Source organism: Lethenteron reissneri, chromosome 54, assembly GCF_015708825.2.
Source record: "Lethenteron reissneri isolate LAM-NWPU_2019-01 chromosome 54, ASM1570882v1, whole genome shotgun sequence".
Classification (NCBI taxonomy): Eukaryota; Metazoa; Chordata; class Hyperoartia; order Petromyzontiformes; family Petromyzontidae; genus Lethenteron; species Lethenteron reissneri.
Window position 1 is genome coordinate 1,132,309 of NC_083832.1, and position 20,430 is coordinate 1,152,738.

At 50.4% G+C, this 20,430-nt stretch overlaps 1 protein-coding gene across 2 annotated transcripts in view; it reads left to right on the plus strand.

Moving 5' to 3' along the window:
- The first annotated feature begins 571 nt into the window (after positions 1-571).
- The window catches only part of GSAP (gamma-secretase activating protein), a 60,716-nt gene continuing 40,857 nt past the window's right edge, over positions 572-20,430 (plus strand). For both annotated transcript variants that reach the window (XM_061574034.1, XM_061574035.1), the window contains exons 1-7: positions 572-1,441; positions 3,648-3,742; positions 11,866-11,925; positions 12,443-12,518; positions 17,935-18,078; positions 18,954-19,051; positions 19,902-19,971. In XM_061574034.1, coding sequence (XP_061430018.1) covers positions 1,375-1,441; positions 3,648-3,742; positions 11,866-11,925; positions 12,443-12,518; positions 17,935-18,078; positions 18,954-19,051; positions 19,902-19,971 — 610 coding nt within the window. In that variant the 5' untranslated portion in view covers positions 572-1,374. The remainder of the gene's footprint in view (positions 1,442-3,647; positions 3,743-11,865; positions 11,926-12,442; positions 12,519-17,934; positions 18,079-18,953; positions 19,052-19,901; positions 19,972-20,430) is intronic.

The following is a 20,430-nucleotide window of genomic DNA, read 5'->3' on the forward strand; positions in this document are numbered from 1 at the left end:
CACACACACTGACACACACACCGACGCACACACACACACCGACACACACACTGACACACACACACACTGACACACACACACACTGACACACACACACACTGACACACACACACACCGACACACACCGACACACACACACACCGACACACACACACACCGACACACACACACACCGACACACACACACACTGACACACACACACCGACACACACACACACTGACACACACACACCGACACACACACACACTGACACACACACACACACACCGACACACACACACCGACACACACACACCGACACACACACCGACACAAACACACACACAAACACCGACACACACACTGACACACACACACTGACACACACACACTGACACACACACACTGACACAAACATACAAAGATAAAGATCCCCCGTATAGCCTGACCAGACTGTAGGGGCAAGTGCTGTTAGCGAGCACCTATGAAGGCCGGAACGGTACACGAGGGGGTGGGTGGCCAGCACCACGCCCGACCGCCTTTGTCTCCCTAGTGGCGATGTTTACACACCGAACCAGGTACTCATTTAAGGCTGAGTCGACCTAGGGGAGGCCCAGGACCGGTTCAGATAATCGTCACTGGTGTTAGCCGTGAGCGGGAATCGAACCCGGGTCGCCAGGTTCATAGCGCAGCGCGCTAACCGCTACACTACCGCTCCCCACACAAACATACACACACACCGACACAAACACACACACACCGACACACACACACCGACACACACACCGACGCACACACACACACTGACACACACACCGACACACACACACCGACGCACACACACACACTGACACACACACCGACACACACACACACACACTGACACACACACCGACACAAACACACACACACCGACACACACACAGGCGCGCGTGAAAAGTATCGCAGCGCCGATGAATTTGGATGCACACCGCATCCATTCGCGCCCACCCGCGATTTCACAAAGGGAAATGCTGCGGCTTCTTCACCCAAAACGCCACGAGGCAACAGCAGAGAGAGGGGGGAGGGGGGAGCCACCTCGTAAAGGGGACGCGTCGCGTGATGGGAGGTTTTGACACCGGGGCTACAACAGTTCCTTGAGAATCTCGCCTGGAGGGGGGTCGCTGTTTGTGTTTATTCAGTAGGAGCAGGGCATCTCTGGGGCACGCCACTCGCTCGGCTCAACACCCCCACCCCCCCTCTTTGTCTCTGGCCACATGCGCCGTGGCGGACGCGAGGACAGCGATCCGTAGTCTGCCACAGTAAGCGGAGCTCTTCTCGCACGGGGGCAGCTGGTGGGGTGGACGACACGAGGTAGGGTGGACACCACGTGGTGGGGTGGACGACACGCGCCATGTACGGCATGGACTGCTACCTCGCTCTGCGCACGGCCGCCAGCGGAGCCCTCGCGCACGGAGCGGGTAACGACTCCCACCCCAACTACTACCACCCCGAAACACTCCTCACACTCCACACACTCACCAACACTCCATACACTCCACACACTCCACACTCCATACACTCCACACTCCACACACTCCTCACTCACCAACACTCCACACACTCCTCACTCACCAACACTCCACACACTCCACACACTCCACACTCACCAACACTCCTCACTCACCAACACTCCACACACTCCACACACTCCACACTCACCAACACTCCTCACTCACCAACACTCCACACACTCCTCACTCACCAACACTCCACACACTCCACACTCACCAACACTCCACACACTCTCCACACACTCCACACTCCACACACTCCACACTCACCAACACTCCTCACTCACCAACACTCCACACACTCCTCACTCACCAACACTCCACACACTCCTCACTCACCAACACTCCACACACTCCTCACTCACCAACACTCCACACACTCCACACTCACCAACACTCCTCACTCACCAACACTCCACACACTCCTCACTCACCAACACTCCACACACTCCTCACTCACCAACACTCCACACACTCCACACACTCCACACTCCACACACTCCACACTCACCAACACTCCTCACTCACCAACACTCCACACACTCCTCACTCACCAACACTCCATACACTCCTCACTCACCAACACTCCACACACTCCACACTCACCAACACTCCACACACTCCACACTCACCAACACTCCATACACTCCTCACTCACCAACACTCCACACACTCCACACTTACCAACACCCCACACTCACCAACACTCCACACACTCCTCACTCACCAACACTCCACACTCTCCACGCACTCCACACTCCACACACTCCACACTCCTCACCAAGATTCCACACACTCCTCACTCACCAACACTCCACACTCTCCACACACTCCACACTCCACACACTCCTCACTCACCAACATTCCACACACTCCACACACTCCACACTCACCAACATTCCACACTCACCAACATTCCACACACTCCACACACTCCACACTCACCAACACTCCACACACTCACCAACACTCCACACACCACACACTCCACACTCTCCACACTCCACACACTCCTCACTCACCAACATTCCACAAACTCTACACAATCCACACTCACCAACACTCCACACACTCACTAACACTCCACACACCAACACTCCACACTCCACGGCGCCCCGGTGACTAGGCAGTCGAGCGAGTTCTAATCCCAGGTTGACTCAACCCATCATCTCTCCCTCAAGGAGAGATAAACTAAGCACCGCCTATGGAAAAAACTCGCCCTCCCCGCCATAAGAATGTAGAATTTCCACCACCGGTTGTGAACGGGAATTGTGCACTCGTGTGACGCTGCGCTCCGCCGTCAGCGCGTGGCCCTGGCGGGCTGCCGGGGCGAGCGCCGCGGCGCACAAGGGGGTAGCGTGACCGGCACCACGCCCGGCCGTCTTTGCTTCCCCAATGGCGATGGACACACACCGCGCCGGGCACTCGTTTAAGGCTGAGTCGACCTAAGACAAGGCCCAGGGAGAACGGTTTAGATATTCGCCGTCACCGCTGTTGGCCATGAGCGGGAACCGAACCCGGGTCGCCGGCTTCGCAGCGCAGCTGAGCCCCGCCCGCTGCGCGCGGCGCGCGTGTGTGGCGGCAGTGTAGCGGTCGGCGCTACGCTGCGCTACGAACCCGGCGGCCCGGGTTCGATTCCCGCTCACGGCCAGCACGAGTGACGATTATCTGCACCGGTCCTGGACCTCTCACGGTGGGGCGAGCCACGGTGGCTATGCGATGTTAACTCCCTCGCCTGGTATACAGGAGGTCGTGGGTTCGGTCCTCACCCTGACGCCTGTCCATGAGGATTCTGCCTCTTCCTCTCCTCTCCCCGTGGTCGCGTGGATTTTTCTGCGGGTCCTGCGGTTTTTCCCTTCCACATTTAGAAACGTGCATTTCGAGTATTTGGTTGCTATAAATGTCATCGTGATGAGCCACTTTGGTGGGCTATCACGCCAGGTCGCGTCTGAAAAGGAGCGACACAGCTCAGCGGGCCTTACCTGGCGGAATGAAGACAATAGTTACATCGTAGTAACCGCCCCCTCGTGTAGCCGTGCCCGATTTCATCGGTCGCAGCACTTGCCCCAACAGCGCGTTGAAGGTTCTACGGGGATCTGTGTCTCTGGTACAGGCAACGTGTCCCGAGGCTCGGAAGTGGACTGCTTGAATGTGGAGGCCGATGGGAGTGTCCTCTACTCATTCAAGACGAGGCACTTGCGCCAGCAGGTGGGCATGTTCACCTCGACCTTCATGTTCACCTCGACATTCATTGTTCACCTCGACATTCATTGTTCACCTCGACATTCATGTTCACCTCGACATTCATTGTTCACCTCGACATTCATGTTCACCTCGACATTCATTGTTCACCTCGACATTCATTGTTCACCTCGACATTCATTGTTCACCTCGACATTCATTGTTCACCTCGACATTCATTGTTCACCTCGACATTCATTGTTCACCTCGACATTCATTGTTCACCTCGACATTCATTGTTCACCTCGACATTCATTGTTCCCCTCGACATTCATGTTCACCTCGACATTCATTGTTCACCTCGACATTCATTGTGCCACCGCGACATCATTGTCACCTCGACATTCATGTTCACCTCGACAGTCATTGTTCACCCTCGACATCAGTGGTCACCCTCGACATTCATTGTTCACCTCGACATTCATGTTCACCTCGACATTCATTGTTCCACCTCGACATTCATTGTTCCCTCGGACATTCATTGTTCACACTCGGGGTGGGGACATTCATTGTTTCACCTTCGGACCATTCAATGGTTCACCTCGGACAATTTCATTGTTCACCTCGACATTCATTGTTCACCTCGGACATTCCTTGTTCACCTCGACATTCAATTGTTGCACCTCGACATTCAGTTCACCCTCGACATTCATTGTTCACCTCGACATTCATTGTACCTCGACATTCATTGTTCACCTCGACATTCATTGTTCCACCTCGACATTCATGTTCACCACCCTCGACATTCATTGTTCACCTCGACATGCATTGTTCACTCTGGACATTCATTGTTTCAACCTCGACATTCATTGTTCACCGTCGACATTTCATTGTTCACCTCGACATTCATTGTTCACCCTCGACATTCATTGTCACCTCCGACATTCTTGTTCACCTCGACATTCATTGTTCACCTCGACATTCATTGTTCACCTCGACATTCATTGTTCACCTCGACATTCATTGTTCACCTCGACATTCATTGTTCACCTCGACATTCAATGTTCACCTCGACATTCATTGTTCACCTCGACATTCATTGTTCACCTCGACATTCATTGTTCACAACCTCGACATTCATTGTTCACCTCGACATTCATGTTCACCTCGACATTCATTGTTCACCTCGACATGTCATTGTTCACCTCGACATTCATTGTTCACCTCGACATTCATTGTTCACCTCGACATTCAATTGTTCACCTCGACATCATTGTTCACCTCGACATTCAATTGTTCACCTCGACATTCATTGTTCACCTCGACATTCATTGTTCACCTCGACATTCATGTTCACCTCGACATTCAATTGTTCACCTCGACATTCATTGTTCACCTCGACAATTCATTGTTCACACTCGACATTCATTGTTCACCTCGACATTCATTGTTCACCTCGACATTCATGTTCACCTCGACATTCATTGTTCACCTCGACATTCATTGTTCACCTCGACATTCATTGTTCACCTCGACATTCATTGTTCACCTCGACATTCATGTTGCACCTCGACATTCATTGTTCACCTCGACATTCATTGTTCACCTCGACATTCATTGTTCACCTCGACATTCATTGTTCACCTCGACATTCATTGTTCACCTCGACATTCAATTGTTCACCTCGACATTCATTGTTCACCTCGACATTCATTGTTCACCTCGACATTCATTGTTCACCTCGACATTCATTGTTCACCTCGACATTCATTGTTCACCTCGACATTCATTGTTCACCTCGACATTCATGTTCACCTCGACATTCATTGTTCCTCGACATCATTGTTCACCTCGACATTCATTGTTCACCTCGACATTCATTGTTCACCTCGACATTCATTGTTCACCTCGACATTCAGTGTTCACCTCGACATTCATTGTTCACCTCGACATTCATTGTTCACCTCGACATTCATTGTTCACCTCGACATTCATTGTTCACCTCGACATTCATTGTTCACCTCGACATGTTCACCTCGACATTCATGTTCACCTCGACATTCATTGTTCACCTCGACATTCATTGTTCACCTCGACATTCATTGTTCACCTCGACATTCATTGTTCACCTCGACATTCATTGTTCACCTCGACATTCATTGTTCACCTCGACTTCATTGTTCACCTCGACATTCATGTTCACCTCGACATTCATTGTTCACCTCGACAGTCATTGTTCACCTCGACATTCATTGTTCCCTCGACATTCATTGTTCACCTCGACATTCATTGTTCACCTCGACATTCATTGTTTCACCTCGACATTCATGTTACACCTCGACATTCATGTTCACCTCGACATTCATTGTTCACCTCGACTTCATTGTTCACCTCGACATTCATTGGTTCACCTCGACATTCATTGTTCACCTCGACATTCATTGTTCACCTCGACATTCATTGTTCACCTCGACATTCATTGTTCACCTCGACATTCATTGTTCACCTCGACATTCATTGTTCACCTCGACTTCTTGTTCACCTCGACATTCATTGTTCACCTCGACATTCATTGTTCACCTCGACATTCATTGTTCACCTCGACATTCATTGTTCACCTCGACATTCATTGTGCACCTCGACATTCATGTTCACCTCGACAGTCATTGTTCACCTCGACATTCATTGTTCACCTCGACCATTCATTGTTCACCTCGACATTCATGTTCACCTCGACATTCATTGTTCACCTCGACATTCATTGTTCACCTCGACATTCATTGTTCACCTCGACATTCATTGTTCACCTCGACATTCATTGTTCACCTCGACATTCATTGTTCACCTCGACATTCATTGTTCACCTCGACATTCATGTTCACCTCGACATTCATTGTTCACCTCGACATTCATTGTTCACCTCGACATTCATGTTCATCTCGACATTCATTGTTCACCTCGACATTCATGTTCACCTCGACATTCATTGTTCACCTCGACATTCATTGTTCACCTCGACATTCATTGTTCACCTCGACATTCATTGTTCACCTCGACATTCATTGTTCACCTCGACATTCATTGTTCACCTCGACATTCATTGTTCACCTCGACATTCATTGTTCACCTCGACATTCATTGTTCACCTCGACATTCATTGTTCACCTCGACATTCATTGTTCACCTCGACATTCATTGTTCACCTCGACATTCATTGTTCACCTCGACATTCATTGTTCACCTCGACATTCATTGTTCACCTCGACATTCATTGTTCACCTCGACATTCATTGTTCACCTCGACATTCATTGTTCACCTCGACATTCATTGTTCACCTCGACATTCATTTGTTCACCTCGACATTCATTGTTCACCTCGACATTCATTGTTCACCTCGACATTCATTGTTCACCTCGACATTCATTGTTCACCTCGACATTCATTGTTCACCTCGACATTCATTGTTCACCTCGACATTCATTGTCACCTCGACATTCATTGTTCACCTCGACAATTCAATTGTTCACCTCGACATTCATTGTTCACCTCGACATTCATTGTTTCACCTCGACATTCATTGTTCACCTCGACATTCATTGTTCACCTCGACATTCATTGTTCACCTCGACATTCATGTTCACACTCGACATTCATTGTTCACCTCGACATTCATTGTTCACCTCGACATTCATTGTTCACCTCGACATTCATTGTTCACCTCGACATTCATTGTTCACCTCGACATTCAGTGGCACCTCGACATTCATGTTCACCTCGACATTCATTGTTCACCTCGACATTCATTGTTCACCTCGACATTCATTGTTCACCTCGACATTCATTGTTCACCTCGACATTCATTGTTCACCTCGACATTCATTGTTCACCTCGACATTCATTGTTCACCTCGACATTCATTGTTCACCTCGACATTCATTGTTCACCTCGACATTCATTGTTCACCTCGACATTCATTGTTCACCTCGACATTCATTGTTCACCTCGACATTCATTGTTCACCTCGACATTCATTGTTCACCTCGACATTCATTGTTCACCTCGACATTCATTGTTCACCTCGACATTCATTGTTCACCTCGACATTCATTGTTCACCTCGACATTCATTGTTCACCTCGACATTCATTGTTCACCTCGACATTCATTGTTCACCTCGACATTCATTGTTCACCTCGACATTCATTGTTCACCTCGACATTCATTGTTCACCTCGACATTCATTGTTCACCTCGACATTCATGTTCACCTCGACATTCATTGTTCACCTCGACATTCATTGTTCACCTCGGACAATTCATTGTTCACCTCGACATTCAATGTTCACCTCGACATTCATTGTTCACCTCGACATTCATTGTTCACCTCGACATTCATTGTTCACCTCGACATTCATTGTTCACCTCGACATCATGTCACCTCGACATTCATGTTCACCTCGACATTCATTGTTCACCTCGACATTCATTGTTCACCTCGACATTCATTGTCACACTCGACATTCATTGTTCACCTCGACATTCATTGTTCACCTCGACATTCATTGTTACCTCGACATTCACTTGTTCACCTCGACATTCATTGTTCACCTCGACTTCATTGTTCACCTCGACATTCATTGTTCACCTCGACATTCATTGTTCACCTCGACATTCATGTGCACCTCGACATCATTGTTCACCTCGACATTCATGTTCACCTCGACATTCATTGTTCACCTCGACATTCATTGTTCACCTCGACATTCATTGTTCACCTCGACATTCATGTTCACCTCGACATTCATTGTTCACCTCGACATTCATTGTTCACCTCGACATTCAATTGTTCACTCACCCGACATTCATTGTTCACCTCGACATTCATTGTTCACCTCGACATTCATGTTCACCTCGACATTCATTGTTCACCTCGACATTCATTGTTCACCTCGACATTCATTGTTCACCTCGACATTCATTGTTCACCTCGACATTCATTGTTCACCTCGACATTCATTGTTCACCTCGACATTCATTGTTCACCTCGACATTCATGTTCACCTCGACATTCATGTTCACCTCGACATTCATTGTTCACCTCGACATTCATTGTTCACCTCGACATTCATTGTTCACCTCGACATTCATTGTTCACCTCGACATTCATTGTTCACCTCGACATTCATTGTTCACCTCGACATTCATTGTTCACCTCGACATTCATTGTTCACCTCGACATTCATTTGTTCACCTCGACATTCATTGTTCACCTCGACATTCATGTTCACCTCGACATCATTCATTGTTCACCTCGACATTCATTGTTCACCTCGACATTCATGTTCACCTCGACATTCATTGTTCACCTCGACATTCATTGTTCACCTCGACATTCATTGTTCACCTCGACATTCATGTTCACCTCGACATTCATTGTTCACCTCGACATTCATTGTTCACCTCGACATTCATTGTTCACCTCGACATTCATTGTTCACCTCGACATTCATTGTTCACCTCGACATTCATTGTTCACCTCGACATTCATTGTTCACCTCGACATTCATTGTTCACCTCGACATTCATGTTCACCTCGACATTCATGTTCACCTCGACATTCATTGTTCACCTCGACATTCATTGTTCACCTCGACATTCATTGTTCACCTCGACATTCATGTTCACCTCGACATTCATGTTCACCTCGACATTCATTGTTCACCTCGACATTCATTGTTCACCTCGACATTCATGTTCACCTCGACATTCATTGTTCACCTCGACATTCATGTTCACCTCGACATTCATTGTTCACCTCGACATTCATTGTTCACCTCGACATTCATTGTTCACCTCGACATTCATTGTTCACCTCGACATTCATTGTTCACCTCGACATTCAATGTTCACCTCGACATTCATTGTTCACCTCGACATTCATTGTTCACCTCGACATTCATTGTTCACCTCGACATTCATTGTTCACCTCGACATTCATTGTTCACCTCGACATTCATTGTTCACCTCGACATTCATTGTTCACCTCGACATTCATGTTCACCTCGACATTCATTGTTCACCTCGACATTCATTGTTCACCTCGACATTCATTGTTCACCTCGACATTCATTGTTCACCTCGACATTCATGTTCACCTCGACATTCATTGTTCACCTCGACATTCATGTTCACCTCGACATTCATGTTCACCTCGACATCATTGTTCACCTCGACATTCATTGTTCACCTCGACATTCATTGTTCACCTCGACATTCATTGTTCCCTCGACATTCATTGTTCACCTCGACATTCATTGTTCACCTCGACATTCAATGTTCACCTCGACATTCATTGTTCACCTCGACATTCATTGTTCACCTCGACATTCATTGTTCACCTCGACATTCATTGTCACCTCGACATTCATTGTTCACCTCGACATTCATTGTTCACCTCGACATTCATTGTTCACCTCGACATTCATGTTCACCTCGACATTCATTGTTCACCTCGACATTCATTGTTCACTCTCGACATTCATTGTTCACCTCGACATTCATTGTTCACCTCGACATTCATTGTCACACTCGACATTCATTTCACCTCGACATTCATTGTTCACCTCGACATTCATTGTTCACCTCGACATTCATTGTTCACCTCGACATTCATTGTTCACCTCGACATTCATGTTCACCTCGACATTCATTGTTGCACCTCGACATTCAATGTTCACCTCGACATTCATTGTTCACCTCGACATTCATTGTTCACCTTCGACATTCATGTTCACTCGACATTCATTGTTCACCTCGACATTCATTGTTCACCTCGACATTCATTGTTCACCTCGACATTCAATGTTCACCTCGACATTCATTGTTCACCTCGACATTCATTGTTCACCTCGACATTCAATTGTTCACCTCGACATTCATTGTTTCACCTCGACATTCATTGTTCACCTCGACATTCATTGTTCACCTCGACATTCATTGTTCACCTCGACATTCATTGTTCACCTCGACATTCATTGTTCACCTCGACATTCATTGTTCACCTCGACATTCATTGTTCACCTCGACATTCATGTTCACCTCGACATTCATTGTTCACCTCGACATTCATTGTTCACCTCGACATTCATTGTTCACCTCGACATTCATTGTTCACCTCGACATTCATTGTTCACCTCGACATTCATTGTTCACCTCGACATTCATGTTCACCTCGACATTCATGTTCACCTCGACATTCATTGTTCACCTCGACATTCATTGTTCACCTCGACATTCATTGTTCACCTCGACATTCATTGTTCACCTCGACATTCATTGTTCACCTCGACATTCATTGTTCACCTCGACATTCATTGTTCACCTCGACATTCATTGTTCACCTCGACATTCATTGTTCACCTCGACATTCATTGTTCACCTCGACATTCATTGTTCACCTCGACATTCATTGTTCACCTCGACATTCATTGTTCACCTCGACATTCATTGTTCACCTCGACATTCATTGTTCACCTCGACATTCATTGTTCACCTCGACATTCATTGTTCACCTCGACATTCATGTTCACCTCGACATTCATTGTTCACCTCGACATTCATTGTTCACCTCGACATTCATTGTTCACCTCGACATTCATTGTTCACCTCGACATTCATTGTTCACCTCGACATTCATTGTTCACCTCGACATTCATTGTTCACCTCGACATTCATTGTTCACCTCGACATTCATTGTTCACCTCGACATTCAATGTTCACCTCGACATTCATTGTTCACCTCGACATTCATTGTTCACCTCGACATTCATTGTTCACCTCGACATTCATTGTTCACCTCGACATTCATTGTTCACCTCGACATTCATTGTTCACCTCGACATTCATTGTTCACCTCGACATTCAATGTTCACCTCGACATTCATTGTTCACCTCGACATGAAATGGCGCCCCTCACAGCTGGCGCCTCTCGCTCTCACGGCGCGTGCTCGATGCTCACGTGAGCAGGACATCTCAGGGACATCTCCGTCGATGTTTTGTGTCGGTACTGTTTTGGCTTTCTGCTGGATTTTTCTCAACGCAGCTTTTTCGTTGAATGCTGTGAATGGCCACTCGAATCCCATTTGACTTCAGATCTCCGGCAAGAAGGTTTGCTGCATCGCTCTGTACGACGCCAAGAGCAAGGAAAACAAGGTGACCCGACCACATTAACACGGATCATTCACACGGGCCATAATACACGGATCATTGGCATAGGTCATTCGCGTATGTCGTTAACATTCACCACTAAACATGACCCCGATCACGTAGATGGCACTCGATTGGCATGCGGCGACGGTAACATCGCAGCGGTTGTCAGCCGACTGTTGGGGATGGGAGGGCCGTTGTGCGTGTACGGTGGGGGGTGAAGTGCGCTACGAACCCGGTCACCCGAGTTCCCGCTCACGGTCACCAACACCGGTGACGATTATTTGAACATCTCTTGGGCCCTCCCCTAGGCAGACTCGGCCTGAAATGAGTACGTTCACCGCTGTGTGGCCCTCGTGTGCCGTGCGGGCCTTCATAGGTGCAACTCGCTAACAGAACTTGCCCCAACAGTCTGTTAAGGCTACACGGGGGATCTTTGTCTTGGGGGGGGGGGTGGGGCGTGAGACTGGGATCGCACCTCGGACACGACTGAGCGCTGCGTTCCATTTCTGCCCGTCGCCAGGTCCTGCACGCGCTCGAGGGAGGAGGAGGAGGGGACGTCCTGAGCGGCTCCGTGAACGCGCGGCACTCGCTGCTCGGTGCGTGCGCACTGCGTTGCCCTCTGCAGCATCTTTTCGCCACGCGCGTGTGTGACTGTGTGTGTGTGACTGTGTGTGTGTGACTGTGTGTGTGTGACTGTGTGTTTGTGACTGTGTGTGTGACTGTGTGTGTGTGACTGTGTGTGTGTGACTGTGTGTGTGACTGTGTGTGTATAACTGTGTGTGTGACTGTGTGTGTATAACTAGGCTGGATTGTGTGAGGAGCTCACAAATCCTTGAAAGATCTGGGCAAAGTCCCATCAGTGAGCTCCTCCGGCAGGCAAGGCTGCGTTGGCTGGGTCATGTAGCCCGCATGCCCAGCCACCGCATGCCTAAACAGCTTTTGTTCGGCCGGATCGAGGGGGCTAGACGGGCGCGGCACGGGCTGGAGAAGAGATGGAGTGATGTGGTACAGGAGGACGTGGAGCTGAGTGGACTTGCCGATGACTGGTACCAGCGGTGTCAAGATCGGCCTCAGTGGAGGAGGCTCGTGAAGGACGCTACTGGGCAGTTGGAGGCAGTCGCCCTCCAACAACAACGGAGGGCGGAGGAGCGACGCTCACAACAACGAGCAGAGCGCCGGGTGGCTAAAGCACAGCAAGTTGGCACAGTAGGGGGCACAGGTGGTGCATCAGCCAGTCATCTCGGTCATCTCGGTCAGTCGACCAGTGGCACCTGCTGGGTCTGCCCCGTGACCTCCTGCCAGCGGGCTTTCGACACTTCACGTGGCCTCAAGGTGCACTTGGCCTGGCACAAGCATCGTGGTGACGTCACCGCCACTTAGTGGCGAATGGCGGTTGTTGTTGTTGTTGTATAACTATGTGTGTGTGACTGTGTGTGTGTGACTGTGTGTGTGTGACTGTGTGTGTATAACTGTGTGTATATGACTGTGTGTGTGTGTGACTGTGTGTGTGTGACTGTGTGTTTGTGACTGTGTGTGTGACTGTGTGTGTGTGACTGTGTGTGTGTGACTGTGTGTGTGTGACTGTGTGTGTATAACTGTGTGTGTGTGACTGTGTGTGTGTGACTGTGTGTGTGTGACTGTGTGTGTGTAACTGTGTGTGTGTCACTGTGTGTGTGTGTGACTGTGTGTGTGTGTGACTGTGTGTGTGTGACTGTGTGTATAACTGTGTGTGTGTGACTGTGTGTGTGTGACTGTGTGTGTGTGACTGTGTGTGTGTGACTGTGTGTGTATAACTGTGTGTGTGTGACTGTGTGTGTGACTATGTGTGTGTGACTGTGTGTGTGTGACTGTGTGTTGTGTGTGTGTGACTGTGTGTGTGTGACTGTGTGTGTGACTGTGTGTGTATAACTGTGTGTGTGTGACTGTATGTGTGTGACTGTGTGTGTGACTGTGTGTGTGTGACTGTGTGTGTATAACTGTGTGTGTGTGACTGTGTGTGTGTGACTGTGTGTGTATAACTGTGTGTGTGTGTGACTGTGTGTGTGACTGTGTGTGTGTGACTGTGTGTGTGTGACTGTGTGTGTGACTGTGTGTGTGTGACTGTGTGTGTGTGACTGTGTGTGTGTGACTGTGTGTATAACTGTGTGTGTGTGACTGTGTGTGTGTGACTGTGTGTGTGTGACTGTGTGTGTGTGTGACTGTGTGTGTGTGACTGTGTGTGTGTGACTGTGTGTGTGTGACTGTGTGTGTGACTGTGTGTGTGTGACTGTGTGTGCGTGACTGTGTGTGCGTGACTGTGTGTGCGTGACTGTGTGTGTGACTGTGTGTGCATAACTGTGTGTGTGTGACTGTGTGTGACTGTGTGTGTGTGACTGTGTGTGTGTGACTGTGTGTGTGACTGTGTGTGTGTGACTGTGTGCGTGACTGTGTGTGCGTGACTGTGTGTGCGTGACTGTGTGTGTGACTGTGTGTGCATAACTGTGTGTGTGTGACTGTGTGTATATGACTGTGTGTGTGTGTGACTGTGTGTGTGTGACTGTGTGTGTATAACTGTGTGTGTGTGACTGTGTGTATATGACTGTGTGTGTGTGTGACTGTGTGTGTGTGACTGTGTGTGCATAACTGTGTGTGTGTGACTGTGTGTATATGACTGTGTGTGTGTGTGACTGTGTGTATGACTGTGTGTGTGTGACTGTGTGTGTGTGACTGTGTGTGTATAACTGTGTGTATATGACTGTGTGTGTGTGTGACTGTGTGTGCGTGACTGTGTGTGTGTGACTGTGTGTGTGTGACTGTGTGTGTGTGACTGTGTGTGTGTGTGACTGTGTGTGTGTGTGACTGTGTGTGTGTGTGACTGTGTGTGTGTGACTGTGTGTGTGTAACTGTGTGTGTGACTGTGTGTGACTGTGTGTGTGACTGTGTGTATATGACTGTGTGCTTGTGTGACTTGGTGTGTATGACTGTGTGTGTGTGACTGTGTGTGACTGTGTGTGTGTGACTGTGTGTGTGTGACTGTGTGATATTTTTTTCACGTGGTTAATTTATTGAAGGTGGAGGGGTTATCAGCCCCTCGCACTCGTCCAGAGCCCCCATTTAGCCGCTGTGGTGGTCACAAACACCCTGAGGGGAAAGGCCAATCGGAATTCGCCCTCCCCCCACGGCACTGTCCACGACAACGTTGCCCGTCCCGCACCACGGGGGAGGTAAGGGGTTGTTTTTGCCATCTGATACAGATACAATGGGAGGCTGATCGATGCCCGGGTGTGGTCAAGGGATCGCTCCCTATTGGTCAACCATGTTATGTATGCCGATGATCTGGTAATTACCGCTCACTCAGAGTTGGAGGCGCTGCTGCTGAAACTGGAGTGTGCCAGGAAGAGGTGGGGCCTTACCATCAGCCCCACCAAAACTAAACACCTGCCTGGGTATTTTGTACCATCGGGCACTCCACCCCCACAACTCCCAATCGGTGATGGGGCAGTTGTGGAGAGAGTGGAGAGTTTCCCATACCTGGGCAGTGTGCTCATGATCGGCTCCGGTTTAACAGCAGAGGTGTGAGGAGCTCACAAATCCTCGAAAGCTCTGGACAAAGTCCCATCGGTGAGCTCCTCCGGCAGGCAAGGCTGCGTTGGCTGGGCCATGTAGCCCGCATGCCCAATCACCGCATGCCCAAACAGCTTTTGTTTGGCCGGATCGAGGGGGCTAAACGGGCGTGGCATGGGCTAGAGAAGAGATGGAGTGACGTGGTACCGGAGGATGTGGAGCTGAGTGGACTTGCCGATGACTGGTACCAGCGGTGTCAAGATCGGCCTCTGTGGAGGAGGCTCGTGAAGGACGCTACTGGGCAGTTGGAGGCAGTCACCCTCCAACATCAACGGAGGGCGAAGGAGCGACGCTCACAACAACGAGCAGAGCGCCGGGTGGCTCACACAGCAAGTTGGCACAGTAGGGGGCACAGGTGGTGCATCAGCCAGTCATCTCGGTCATCTCAGTCAGTCGACCCGTGGCACCTGGGTCTGCCCCGTGACCTCCTGCCAGCGGGCGTTCGACACTTCACGTGGCCTCAAGGTGCACATGGCCTGGCACAAGCGTCGTGGTGACGTCACCGCCACTTAGTGGCGAATAGCGGTTGCTGTTGTTGTGTGACTGTGTGTGTGACTGTATAACTGCTTGTGTGTGTGACTGTGTGTGTGTGTGACTGTGTGTGTGTGACTGTGTGTGTGTGACTGTGTGTGTTTGACTGTGTGTGTGACTGTGTGACTGTGTGTGTGTGGTGACTGTGTGTGTGTGGTGACAAGGGGAGCGGCCAACACCGGTGACGATTATCTGATCCGTTTATGGGCCTCCCCTAGGTCGACCCAGCCTCCAATTAGTAACTGGTGCGGTGTGTAAACATCGCCACTAGGGAGACAAAGGCGGCCGGGCATGATGCTGGCCACCTACCCCCTCGTGTGCCATGCCGGCCTTCATAGGTGCTCGCTATCAGCACTTGCCCCAACAGTCTGTTAAGGCTACACGGGGGAATCTTTGCCTTTGTGCTGATCTCCCTCGATCAGCTTTCGGCCATCGGCCACTCAGGTTGACTCGGAACGTTTTGTCGAACGTCGCCGGAATGTCGCAATGGAAAGTTGCTTCGACCGCCGAAATGTTGTGATAGTGGCGACATGTCCGATGGTTCCGCGCGTGGCGTCGCGTCCCCAACTGGGGAACGACTGCGAGGTTCCCAGCCCGTGCTGCTGCTGCTCCCAACGCATCATCGCCACGTTTGGTCACCACGTGACGACTTCATCAATTGGCCGCGTCGGTTGGAGGAGCATTGCGCGACATTTAGCTCACGCCAATCTGACCGACAAAATCAGCGGTGAATTGCAATACAGAGGGTGCTTCAAAAAAATGTTAACGCTTCTGAGAATTTGCAACAACGCCACAAGAAATGTTGCGTCTCCGGGCTCTGGAGACCACCTGGAGATGATACCAGGCGTGCATTGACAACGATGGCGAACAAGTGCAGACTCGTTGACTTTTTGAAGCTATTATCATACATTTGTTATCACGTTACAGCGTATTATTATTCGTTCTTTTTCCATAAAAAATGATAGTCCCATATATGTGTAAAACATTTTTGAAGCACCCTGTTTTCATTCACGAAAGCCCACGCTTTATTTGAGATTGATTGATATTTGTGAACTGTTTTTTTTATGTCTTGTGCAATGTGCTTCTCTTGCTCTGATTATATTGTCTTTATTGTTGTACCGTACTTAATTTCACGTTACAGGGACTCATCTACTTACATACACTCGACTTACCAACTTTCAGAGATAAGAACAAACCTGTGCGTATGTCCAGTTGCCTGTTCGGACCGAACACGCAAAAGATGGTGGTGTTGGCATATACATCTACAGAACATGAAGAACCAGTGGTATCTACATCTACAGATTATACAGCTTTTTAAGCCATTCCTCATTTTAGTGTACATGCCGTACAACATTTTTGGAATCGACGGGAGTAAAGTTGGACTTACGATCACATCGACTTACGAACTTAACTCGTTCGTAAGTAGAGGAGTCCCTGCATCTGCTTTTGTTTTGGGTTACCCGGAGTCGCTCTTGCAATGGAGACTCTCTCCTGGTCTACTGCGTCCTCACCCCGGTCAAACTCAATACACCTGGAGGTTGTGTTCGCAGTAGGGTCAAAACAAGTCAAGCATCACAATCTCTACCAGATTAAGAGTGTGGCTCTCGGTGGGGACCTCAATCCTACCAGACCAGAGGTGCCCTGCAGACTCTCGGCACATTTGCGTGGCGTCACGAATGAGGAATCCCCACCACTGGCTCCGCAGGGCTGTAAACGGGCGATGCGCACCAATGCCTTCAATGTCACCCACGTGAGCGGGAATGAGTCTGCTCGCAGCGGGCGCCACACGGTTTTCGCTCATCCTTCCACCCGCTCGCTCGCGGTTCACCTCCCTCCCTCCCTTGCCCCTCGCCGCGCCGCACCTGCGTGTCCCCGCAGCGTTCGTGACGGGCGCTGCCACCACCGCCAAGGCCGCCGCCGCCACCTCCACGGGCGCCGCGCGCCCCGAGGATCCCGCAGGGTCCTCCTCACTCCAACCCCCAGCGGAGCGGCCGGCATCGACGGAGTCGCCCGGCACGGGAGGTGAGGAGGCGGCGGGCGGCCCGCTGCCGAGCGCTTGCCCAGCGCTCGCACGCACACACGTATCAGACACACGTATCAGACACACGTACACACACACACAGCGACGCAGTCAAACCGTAGCTCGTTCGACTCACATGACCCATAGACTCACATAGAGACCCAAAGCAGCACATGTATTGAGTTGTGATTAATCCGGGTTCTCAAGTGTAGCGAGGTGATGGTCTCAGCCCGGTCTCCAATGACAACACACCTTAAATTTTAGTTTGTCACGTGATTCTCTGTAGTACTTCTGTGGCATCTCCTTCCGTGGGCCGTTCTCTTACACAGGGGAAGGTACCACCGTTCAAAGTGGACACGTCACGTGTCTCACCATGCTACCAATGGTAAAAATTCGAATCCAGCGGCCACCCTGGTAAATACAGCGATGGCACGATATTGATACATCAAGCCGTCCGCTTCACTCGACGTGAGAGATCCCGTGATGTTATTCACAAGAGAAGGCCGCTGTGTGCTGGCGTCATGCTCCACATTTGCCAAATTTTTAAATGACACCGCAATTAATAAAAAAAAACGATAAACTAGTTTTTTTTTGTTTACCAGGGAAGTCCTACTGAGCTATTTAGCTCTTTTCAGAAGCAGCCTGGCTATCACAAATGATAGTTCAACAAAGTCGCTTATCATCGCTTGGAAATGTTTCGCAGCAAAATACTCTCAACGCATGGGGAGATAGAGACACGCAAACTCCAAATATACAGCAGCAGGCGTCAGGGTTGGGATCGAACCCACAACCTCCTGTATACCAGGCGAGGTAGTTAACATCTCCTAGCCACCGAGGCGCCCCATCGGAGTTCTGGGGCACCCGCTTTGTGTTGCAGCGCCCCCGGGGGCCCGCGTCTTCGTAGTGGAGCTGCCCGGAGGGAGGCCGAGCGAGCTGCGAGTGGAGGGCGTCTCGAGCGCGCTCCGCTGGTGCCAGGTGAGAGCGCGCGTGCGTATGTGTGTCTGTGTGTATAGAGCAGTGATGGGGAGCGGTAGTGTAGCGGTTAGCGCGCTGCCCTACGAACCCTGAAGACCCGAGTTAAATTCCCGCTCACGACCCACACCAGTTAAGATTATTTGAACCGGTCGTGGGCCTCCCCTAGGTCGACTCAGCCTAAAATTAGTACCTGGTGTGTAAACATCGCCACTGGGGAGACAAAAGCGGCCGGACGTGGTGTTGGCCACCCACCCCCTCGTGTGCCGTGTCGGCCTTCATAGGTGCTCACTAACAGCACTTGCCCAAACAGTCTGTTCAGGCTATACGGGGGATCTTTGTCTTTCCATAGAGCAGTGGTTATTCTTCTTAACCTGGGATGCACACCACCCCCCTGGGGGTGCGAGGCGTGGCCAGATTTCTTTTTAAAGAAAGTAAATTAATCGAAAGCACATATTAAGCACGGGCACATGAAGTTACAACTTTGTTTCAAAGTAAGTAAATTGAGAACCACTGGGTAGCGGTTAGCGCTACGCTGCGCTACGAACCTGGCGACCCGGGTTCGATTCCCGCTCACGGCCAACATCGGGGACGATGACCTGACCTCTGCACTCCGTAAGTGCTGTGTTGCTGCTGAGCGTGGCTGACCAATCGTGGCGTGTGGAAGCACCGGCTTCCTCTTTCTCACACGGCCCGCGCTTATCTCCGCGGCGCCACGCGGTGCCCTGACTCAGCGAATATCGCTTTGTGTGGGGGGCAGGGGAGGGGGTGGGGGTCACACGCGCTTGCTGTGTGGGGGGTCACGTACTGCTGTGTGGGGGTCACGCGCGCCTGCTGTGTCCGCTCTCCCCAGTTCCTGTACGGCTGCAGCGGCGATGATCGTGAGCAAGAAAGCCACCTCCTGGTGACCTCCGACACTGGAAGTATGGCTTCCTCACGCTGCTGCTGCCAATTCCCTTCCTTATCCGTGCCAAAAACGAATCCAGATTGACTGAAACTCCCAGACGCGGTGGGGTGAGCGAGCAAGCGAGCGGCAGGGACCGGGGTGGGCCAGGGTAACAAACAAGCGGCTTTTATCGCTTCGATTTCCGTAGACAAAACAAACAGGAAAACTCTCCCACACACATTTCAAGAGCCGCGATTCCTCGTGGCCAATGCGAGACGTTGGCCCCCTCGCTACAAACGACGCCACGAAGCAGCGACCGCTGTTACAGAGCCGCACGCACCTCCAGAGCCGACGGTTTTGCGCCCCCCACCCCCCCCCGGCGATCTCCGGGCGACTCCGGGGCGGCGTCGGCCCCACGGCACGAAGTTCCGTCTCGACCTCCGCCACCTCCCTCGCCTCCCCCGATGCGTAGTGATGAGACCTCACCGGCCCCCAG